Source organism: Clarias gariepinus, chromosome 14 (genome assembly GCF_024256425.1).
Source record: "Clarias gariepinus isolate MV-2021 ecotype Netherlands chromosome 14, CGAR_prim_01v2, whole genome shotgun sequence".
Taxonomy (NCBI): domain Eukaryota; kingdom Metazoa; phylum Chordata; class Actinopteri; order Siluriformes; family Clariidae; genus Clarias; species Clarias gariepinus.
In genome coordinates, this window is record NC_071113.1 from 27433290 (window position 1) to 27444179 (window position 10890).

Below are 10890 nucleotides of genomic sequence, written 5' to 3' on the forward strand. Positions count from 1 at the left end.
TCTTTTATATCTGTAACCTTTAATTAATTTTCTATAATTATTTGATAATTGTAGGTGGGCCTCCTCATATAGTGACAACCAGGATGGGGCAGGACATTGCCTTTACTGCTTCATCTCCAATAAGAAAAGAGGCTCCAGCTATTAGTGGGACCCAGGACCAAAAACAGGATGAGTTTGTCCACAAGCGTATAGAGCAGACCAGCACTTCTCTAGTGGCAGCCCTTGAAGTGGTGGAGAGAAATTTGTCTCAGAAGGACGGAACTGACAGGTACTGTATCAGATTTATTTAGTTGTCCATCATAATGGTGCTGAGTTGTAAGACATAGTTATTTATTTTGATTCCTAATTCAGTCTGTTGGGACACATTGGTCTATTTATTTTTTATTTTTTTAATTACAAATGTTTTTTTAATTACAAATGTTTATACCTAGAAAACAAAATTTTAAATATGATAAGGTAGGGAGCCGAGCATTGATTTGGAACAAAAACTAAGAAATAAATTGGACATAAACTAAGACATTAGGAACAAACAACTGGTGGACAAATAAAGTAAGGAATAAGATGTAGAATAGAAGCACTTTGTACATTACAAGAGGACAACTGATGATCATAGAGACGACTATCATGATGTCAATCACAACAGTGCATGGTAGAACCACTGTTAAACCGGCGTTAGGCTACTGTGTATTTTCATTGATAATTACAATCAAGGTGTATTTCAGAGCCAGAAAGATTATTTGATGCATAACAGATTACCTGTTTATCACACTGAAAGAGGAGCAACAAAGCAAATAATAACTTTTGTTGCTGATTACATTTTTCAGATTCAGTATGTTATGGTGGACTTCTTACTTTGTAACCTATTAAGGATGTTAATTTGCATAACTTTTTAAAAAAATGTTATTTTTATCACAGTGTATACATGTGATTCCCTCTGGGTTTAGTGGCTTTTGCTATATAGCTCATTCAGTTGCTTGTGTTGCAAATGAGATGATGCTATGGAATATGCTGTGCTTTAAGCTTTGTAAAATTATGTACAGGTGGCAGTAACTAATACTGAGGTTTCAAATGTTTTAAGTAGAAGCTAAGAAGAAAGTGTTCTGGGGTTGTATCCCAAATATTGTAGAATGGAAAGCTAGTGCACTATGTGGGATGTAAAATTCCTTGCACTGGCATCTTCTAAGTAATGTCCCTTTTGGCATCCAGAAAAGTATGGGACGGACGTTGTGATGTCAAATGCAAAAGGTCTAGAGCCAGACTACTGTCCATGTATGGTGAACCATTGAGTCGGTATTTTAGGCAAAGTTTGCTAAAAAAAAAAAGATAAAATTATTATATGAAAATACACTGTTTACACACTCAGTCACATAAATGTAGTACTGTAATAGGTCAGATTAGCTTTTACTTACAGTATGAAGATGGTTGCTTTGATGTATTCATGAAAAAATATCACTTGTATGACTCTGATCTTGTTTGTGTTTTTCTTATTTTTTTTCCTATAGTGGAGCTTACACTGTAAGATCAGCGAGTAACATTCTGGATGACATCGGGAACATGTTTGATGATCTCGCCGACCAGTTGGATGCCATGCTGGATTGATCCCATTCTTTCATTTTGTACTGTTTGCATACCAGCTTCTTGGTGACAGAGAGTCTTTTTCACTTATCGGAAGACCTTCAAGTCCCGTCAGTTTCTTCTCTCCGATTGATGCCTTCCTTCTGGATGGTCGACAAATCACTGGATTCGTGGCATAGATTGTGAACTTGCAACGCGGTGTGGCATCGTTGGAGAAGTAGGACTAAGATGACTATGCGTATCAGAGCTGAGCGTATTTGCCCTGTTGGCTCATTCACACATGGTCTGGTCATTTTGCTCCTGCCAGGACTTCACAGCACTTACTGTTTACTGCATCCCAGATGTTGGGAGGAGAAAGATTTTCATTTCCTGTTTCATACAGGAGAAAAAACAAGCGCTTTATCCAGGCCCTAAGGTGCACGCGACATAATTTGTTATACTACTGTATAACAAAAGCATGACAGCTACTACTTGTGTGTGTGTTTAATGTATGCCAGAGTCGTCTTTGATGAACGTCCAATATTTTCCAGACACTAATTCAGAAATACTATCATCTCTACAAAGAAAGTTATTACTGTACATAGCAGTGTTTTACACTGTAAGTCTTTACAAAGCAAAAAGGAAAAAAAAAATCAAGTTTACTATAATTTATACTATATAAGTAACTTTCGCTTGTCTGTTCACTGCTGTTATGATATGTGATATTGATAATGTTATGTTCATTATCTCTATGGTGGTTAACTACACAGAGTGTAACTCATAACCCTCCATAACTTCTGTAAAAACACTAACAAATGGCAAAACTCCCATAACTGCCTAAAAATCATGCCTGCCATAAATACAGTGCATATTGTCACACTACAGTTACTGCTTGAGTAGCATTCACATCACAAAAACACAAAGAAATGGCCAAAATACATTTACATTTAATCAGGTAGTTCACGTGTTGAAAGTAAAGCGTCCTGAAATACATGCGTGCGCGATTAGCCATAACATTACGATCACGGACAGAAGCACTAAACAACACTGATCACCAGCAAACTGGCGGCAGGATCATGGGCACCCCAGGCTCACCTCAGGCCCATAAGGACCAAAGGCCAGCCTGTCTGGTCTGATCCCACAGAAAAGCCAATGCAGCACAAATACCTAAAAGAAGTCAATGCTGGGCATGATAGAAAGGCGCCAGAGCATCCAGTGAAACACAGCCCCTTAAACGCTCCAGATGCGTATGCCGGACAAACGGAGGCCCCACCCTGCAAGAAATAGACAACCAAGTCTGATCCACACAGCATCCTGGTGCTACACACCACAGCATGCTCCCAGAAAGGGCTAGAGCTGTCCCGGAGGGCACAAGGAGGACCTGAAAACTTAGATGGTTTTAAACGTTCTTTAAAATAGTTTTAAAGGCTTGCTGATAATTGCTGGATAATCAAGCTTACAAAATCACTCTATCTTAGAAATAGAAATCCTAAAATATGGTAGTGCGCATACAGTTTAAAAATAAAACCTGTAACAAAAGTGAGAACAATTGTAACTTCTAAAGTAACATTCATGCAGTTAACTACTGTAATCGCTAGAATGGATTTCTGTTGGGGGGAAAAAAAGCCAATGTTTTATAAGTGCTGGAGAGTTTGGCCTACAACATAACCATAAATACCTTTTGGCTAAAGAGCGTCATGACAACCTTAAAAACATTAACAAATGGGCAGTGTGTTTTAACTGATCAAGTTGCATATCCTACAATAAATACACATTAAAATAGGAAACCCTAATTCCTTCAGTACTGTAAGGATGCTCACTGCATGGGCAGACGACCTTATCCACTACCGCCAGATTAATACCGAAAACCCGAACTAATGTTCTGCTGCTATCATAATACAGCAATTATAAAAACACCAGCAAATGGGCAAACTACCATAATCGCTAGACAAGCAGGGCTATCGTAAAACCACTGCAAGTTGGGTAAATAATTGTAAAATAAAATGTGTACCGTATGAACCAACGAATGGCCAAACTTATTTAACCTCCTGTGTTTATGATATTAAGACACCAAATACCAGATTTGTACCATAATTGGGTAAATGCACTGACAAAAATCCGAAATCAAAAGCATGCCCTAAAAACTATTGTCAGTTACGATGATGTACAAGTAATGTAAATTTTCTGTACCTATTTGAGTGAAATGAAATCTTTTATTAATTCAAAGGTATTAATTACCAAAGCCAAGGAAGCCGGCAAAATGTGTAAAACTGTGGACCAAATTTGTCAGACTGACGCTGACTGCAGAATTAGGACCAATGCTTTATTTGCACAGTTATTAGTAACACTCGACATGAAACATGCATTCAAATGCATTTATAACAAATTCTTAAGCATACATCATGCCTTACGGTGCTAACAATGCTACAATGCTAATAGCATGATTTTTTTTTTTTATGAATTAAAGGCAACACATCATAGCTATTACTTTTCAAAGTCAGACGCTGACTTTATCTTTCTCTTAGAGTTAATAAAATGGAGATGTTTCGGTTGTCATGTTGAGAAACTAAAAAGTGCAAAGACTTTCCAGTGGCATAAATCTAACTGACTGTAATAAATCACTGGCACGGCAAACTCCTGCCATAAATCTTCCATAGAACACTTCGCCAGAAACGGAAACGTCACCAGCTGTACATTTTACTTTATTATACTTTTTTTTTTTTTAAACTCCTTTTACTTTTTGCCTTAGATTATGTCGAGCATTTGCTACCCAAGGCCCTGTAATAAGTGGTTACCATAGGACGAGCACTTTAATGTAAAACCCTGTCATTGTGTTATGGTTTTATAAATTGTTCAGCATGTGACTGTACCCATCCAGGAACATGTACACACATTTATGTTGCGCATTACAAGGTATTATGTATGCTATATATTAAAAAAAAAAAAAACATTTCAGAATGGGGTGTAAAATGGATAATGAATACATGATTCGTCATAAGCGTTACCCAGTTATCCCCTATGACTGTAAATAAAATCCAAACAGCCCTTTCATCTGTTCCACAGATTCCCAGTATGAGTTGTTAATAGTGTTAATAATAAATAGTCATAGTTTTTATAGCAAGAAATGGTATTAAATAGCATTGAATGCATGTATAGTGTTTCTGTTTGCATCTTTCACGTGTAATGCTGATTAAAAAGGGACATTTCTGTTGTAGTTTGCTAGATCTTTCATTCATCCTGGGCCGTATTCAGGGTTGAGTTAAACATGGATTTAGAATTTAATTCTTTAGACAATCATAAGATGTGCTGGATCAAGTGCCATTTTAAAAGATGCTGCTTAATGAGGATAAAAGCTACCCTATTTACAGTGGTCAGTGTGATAATTGCAACTACTGTATCACACAATTATATGCGAGGTGTGTTCAAGTCAAAGCAGGACTTTTGATGGCGCAGATTAACAACACCGTTACAAGAGTAAATTTCTCTATATAAATTTCCCTTTATTTAGTTACATTATCCCCTACTACACTAATGCACTTATCTCAGCGTTTCACTAGTGCTTGGATACCATGAAGGTAGAAAGTTTTCTCAGTATGCCGGAGCCATGATCGGAACTGCAATCTTCATATGTGAAACACTGCCCACCCAGGAACGTCTTTAGTGGGCCAAACATTTAGAAATGGCTTGGATCGAGGTCAGGACTGTACGGTGTAATGTGGCAATAACTCCCAGTTGAGTTCCTTTAATGTCCAAGTGGTGTTGGTGAATGATTGTGTGTACAGTTTCCACAGACAGATACGTTCTTCTGCAAATTGATGACAAGTTATCTGCCGATTTTCAAGCATCAGACGTTCCACTTACTAAAGGGCGAGATTGACTGCAGTGGGCTCCGACATACATGGATAGTGTATAGCCTTCTTTAAAAAGTTTGCCCCATGCACACATTTTACTGAGTCTAAGAATCTTTTCAATCACTTTACATTCACTAGAAATTCCATCACAAGTCCCGGTTTGACTTGAACACCCCTTATACTAAAGGTATTAGATATTTTTTTATATTATTATGTGCCTATCTTCTTATTTATATCTCATCCTATTTTTTTTTTCATTTATAAACTCTTCTAAATTATTTGTTGGTTGCATTTTGCATCATGTTATATTATAAAATAGAAATGCATTTTCCTTCTTTAGTCAGCATTTTTTTTTTTCTTCTTAAGGCCAAGACTTTGGTCTAGATATTGTAGAAATCCCTGTCATGGATGCTCAAGAAAAAATGTGGCGAGCTCAAAGGAGTAACGTGCACAGGTGATTTCCATTTCCAGAAATTCAACTTAAGTTGGCAGATGACGTGTTCCTTGTGTAAATAAATGCATTATTTGTTAAAATTGAATAACTAACTCTGAATACAGCCCATAATTATGAGAACCACTTTTGCTTAAAACAATGTACTAAATACAGTTTAATAATAAAAAATCTAAATTGTTAATACATAATTCATTAGTTACATTATTTCACCCCACTACACTAACAGTTAGACTTGTACATTTTCTTTTGCTCCTCTTGTTGTTTTTGCATTGTATATACACTGTATGCTCTACACTGTATTTATTCTATATTTTATTTTAGATTATCCTATACTCTGTGCATGTACAGTGTGAGAAACAACCGACACCTGACTGAAAAAAACAAAACATATATATTAAAATCTATATATTTGTGTAATGTTTTGATAAAACTAACTCCAACAAAGCCAAATATTGATCTGATTGCAGGAGGAATAAAGCTTCAGAGGCTACAGATTTTCTGCAACCTATTTTCTGCAGATATTTCTTTTTTGAATTAGATTTATATAAAATCAGCCACTCGGTTAATGTTTTGCACCTGTTCCTTAGTGGTTTTGAAAATGTAACTGTTTTTGAGTGGATACATTGTATCTTAGATTTATTTAATTCAATTTCTTTCAAATGTTCTCTTAAAAGGTGCCAATAATTCTAGTGCTGGCTGTGATTGCTGCAGTATACAGTCAGAACTGGTAAGGTATGAGCTTTTGTATCAGTGCCCGGTCGTGAAATTGACGGCTGTTTGAAAAAGAAAGCAGCTCAAACACTTTTTAATTAAAAAAATAATAATAATATTATTAAAATATCTTTTTTAAGGGAATTTGTTTGGATATGGATTTACGGATCTGGTCTATCAAATTGTGCTCAGAATTAAAAGCAATCTGCAGACTGGAACAACAACAACAAAAAAAAGGAGTTAAAAAATACACAGCTAGTCTCTGTTACTCCACCAGGGGGCAACATAGAGATGCAACACTTACTTAGTAACTACTGCAAATATGTTAATGATGCCATTGTTCATTCGCAATCTGAAACAAGATTTGACACTGTACTCCTAACTAATTTGGTAGTTCCACAGTAACGAGTAAATACAGTCGCAACTTTGACATTTTTACTGTAAATAATTGTACAAGGCCTGCAGTGAGTCAGGGCTCTTAAATTTGTGTAAATTTTAAACATTTGCGAATGTAAGAGATATTACATTTTACCTTATTTACATAGAGAAAACTTAAACTGAATGCAATTTGGAACGCACGCAGAAAAACTGTGAAAATGCTGAACAAACGAAGCTTGTAAGATTGTTTTGAAGACAGAACCGAGATTGTGAAAGTCTTGGGTGTGTCCGTAGCTAAAAGTACAACATAGACATTTTATCTTTGGTAAAGTCAATTGTGTTCCTAACTTTTCCTATTTTTTTTTTTTTTTTTAGCAGGGCGTTTTTTTCATTGAATTATACTGTATATTAGTTTTTATAAACATGCAAGAAGTACTGTATTGCTCGGGCGACACCAGGTTTACCCCAGGACTCCCATTGACATTTCAGCTGTTAACACCTACAGTATACCCTCGAATTACCCACACAAAAGCAAGGTTCACTGAGGCCAGGGAGAGAAACAAAACACAAAGCATGGTTTGTGTACCCAAAAAAAAAAAAAAAACACAACTTACAGTACAACAGCACAGAGACTCTACAGAACGAAACTCAAAACACAAACCAAGAGGTTTTAAGGGTTTTTGTGCCACTCAGCAAAACAGTTCCTTGTCAGATGCGATGGAGTGAAAAATCACATGCCTCACATTTCTAAGGAGTGGTTTGCTTCCTGCTGTCGATTCTGCACCGCACACAAGTCCTATAGGAAGTCTTCTTTTCTCCATCCCTAAGTAACGTCTATTTATTGCCACTGTCCAACCAAAAAAGTCACCATCTGGATTAAACTAAGCAAAGAGTTAAGCTGCTATTGGATAATTACTGCAGATAATGTGGTTTAGCTGCAACAAGTTATTTAACCCTTACTAAGGCCGTGAGTAGTTTCTCATTTCTAAAACAACCAAGTCAGAAGGCATATCCTGTGGTCGTGGCAAAGATGTTACATTCGACTCCCGCAAAGTCGCGGTTTAGAGTTTGTGACCTCAGTTGTTTGCAGGTTTTTCCTTGGAGCGGAACTAATGACTCTTCATGGGAAGCCCTGCAATTTTGGATACCTTTGGATAACAATTTTATAACTGCAAAAATTCCTTAATTTTTATAGCTTTTTTTTGTTGCTATATATCATTTTCATGCATTTCATGTTAAACTATTGAGAACAATATAATCTACTAAATTTGTAACAAATATTAACATAAATTTATATACTTTTCCATATAAAAAATACTTTGTGTATGTATGTGTTAAGCTTAGTTTGAAATGAAATTAGTGTTTTGGGGCATCGTTAGAGTTTAAACTATAAAAATAGGCATCCAAAGTTCATGTTTTTTCACAAAGCACTTTAGGAACATAATTCGGGGATCTGTACTGTTTCAGAAGGGTCAAATTGTTGTCCTGCATCAAGCAAAGAAAACAACTAAGGAGACTGCTGAAAGTAGACTAACATTGGGTTAAGAACTGTCCAACACTATTAAAACCTGGAAGGATAGTGGTGAACCATCAACATCCTGAATGAGCGGTCCAATGAAATATTAGATTGAGGGTTGTTTTTCGGGTTTGGCTGGGCAGTGTATGTTAGACTGGACGACTTTTGCAAAACCAGTCTCTTTTTCAGTTTTTAATTTGGCCAACGTAATAGCAAACAAGTATCTAGAGACCACAATACCAACTCCTACAGCACGGTGAGAATGTCTCAGAGAGGCTGCACTTACTGGACTTTTGGTCTGAAAAATGACTCACTGTTGTGAGTCACTACTGCACTCATCACTTCCCATTTAATCATAGCAGAAAACCACAAATGTAGCTATGAGAGTACCATTAACCAACACCGATCACCAGTCTGAGACATTTAACTGTAATTAACTCACGTGACTTTGCTATCAGTAGCAAAATCTGAATTATATTTATTCTTTAAATAAAAATTGAAAATGCATCCACATACTAAATCTATGCAAAACCTTTTTTTTTAACATACTGCATGCAATCTTTTGGTCAGAGACTTTCTTTAAGGCAAAAACAGACAGCTTTGAATGCAGTCTTTGACCAAAAGTTCGCATACAGTACAGTATATTAGAGGTTTTTGCACAGATTGAGTGTGCATATGCTTTTTTTTAGTTTTTGTTTCATCTTTTGTAGCTCCAGCACATCAGCTAAGTCTTACTTTCCTTAACGTAAACATTTTAGTTAATTTCAAATTTCAGCAGAGGCGTTGTACATTGTGTTGTTCAACAGTTGTTATCTATGCCCCTTTTTTAAAAACCCCAAATAATTATGGCAGCAAGTGTAGTATTATGTTTTCTCTAAAGATGTCACTTGTTGCACCAACATTGATGCCGCCATGTGACTGTCAGAAGAGAGGAATTTATTTTTCATGTTGAAGTTGTGTGTATATACTGCATATAACAGTACCAGTCAAAAAGTTTAGATACACACCCTAATTCAGTGTTTTTATTCAGTGATTGCTTTTCTACATTCTAGAACAATACTGGATTTTTTCAAAACTATGACATAACACATACGGCATTAGGTAATTAAGTAACAACAACAAGAAAAACAGTCAATTGTTATTTTCAGACAAAGACACGTCAGCACACACTCAAACCACTGAGTCACCATAATACAGTGAGTGCTAGCAAAGGAAAGTTTTACGTTTTGGTTGTATTGGATAAGAGCAGGTTGCCGGATATCAGTCTCAGCCTCGGTCACTGTTTTGGATAACCTCTATTTAAAACAGGCAAACCTCAGTGAGGGTTTGTGGCTTTGCAGGAAAACTCTTACTTCCCATCACTGAAGTTCATGGTTCAAATCTGACCACATTTCTTTTTCCTGTTTAGCAAATTCCACTGCTGATTATAAATTATATATTACCCGAAAAACCTTTCTGTCAGTTCCAGTGCCTCAGCAAGTAAGTGAGTAAAGTAGTGAAAATCCTTCTTTAAGGCCTTCTTGAGGAAATGCAGCGAGTGCTGTCCTGAAATACATGTTCATTTTTTTCTATCACATTACACTTATAGTGATGAACAGTATACTGTATACATAGTGCAAGAAAAGATTTTTGGTGATATAATAGTATATAAGAATAAATAGTTAGGGGTGTTCAAGTCAAACCGGGACTTTGGCTTGCGCAGAATAACAGGACACAGTTATGAGATTGAAAACTCCCTTTATTCCTCTATATAATCCCCTGCTACACTAATGCACTTATGTACGCCGAAGCCATTATTAAAATGCCTGCTTTATGTCTCAAAGACTGGCCTCCCAGGAACTCCTTTAACGGCCCAAATGTATGGAAATGGCTTGGAGCGAGATCTGGACAGGGGTTGTGGCAATAACTCCCAGAGAGTTTCTGTAATGTGAAAGTGGTGTTGGTGAATGATTGATCACTTCCCACAGAGAGATGCTTCTCTTCCACAACTTAGTAACATCATATGTTAAGGATCATGACAACGAATGCATTGAGCTCCAAGCCACTTCGGCCATGATCGTCATTCACGGACATAAGGGATTCTTTAAAATGTTTGCACTTTTTAAATGTTTTACTTTCGCTAAACATCTCATCACCGTACTGTGCTTAAAGTTTTCTGTAAATATCAGTCAGTTTTACACCTTCATTCACGGTTGGACTTGAACCCCAGTTGTATATATGAATAAAACTTTAAAGCACATAATATTACAGTAAGTAATAATTGCATCAGACAATAATTAATATAATTATGAAACAACCGAAAAAACCTGACTTGGGTTAGCAGATTCGTTTGAAAAGTTGCTCAAAGTGTTTAGAGTAAAAGATACCACAAATTCCAAGCAGTGACCAAAATATTACACATGCATCATAAACTTTTTACTTTAAAA

General features: G+C 36.3%; 1 protein-coding gene across 3 annotated transcripts in view; it reads left to right on the forward strand.

The window, feature by feature from the left end:
• The window catches only part of LOC128541539 (caskin-2-like), a 74565-nt gene extending 69797 nt beyond the window's left edge, over positions 1–4768 (forward strand). For all 3 annotated transcript variants that reach the window (XM_053512006.1, XM_053512007.1, XM_053512008.1), the window contains 2 exons: positions 49–268; positions 1503–4768. In XM_053512006.1, coding sequence (XP_053367981.1) covers positions 49–268; positions 1503–1599 — 317 coding nt within the window. In that variant the 3' untranslated portion in view covers positions 1600–4768. The remainder of the gene's footprint in view (positions 1–48; positions 269–1502) is intronic.
• The last annotated feature ends 6122 nt before the right edge of the window (positions 4769–10890 follow it).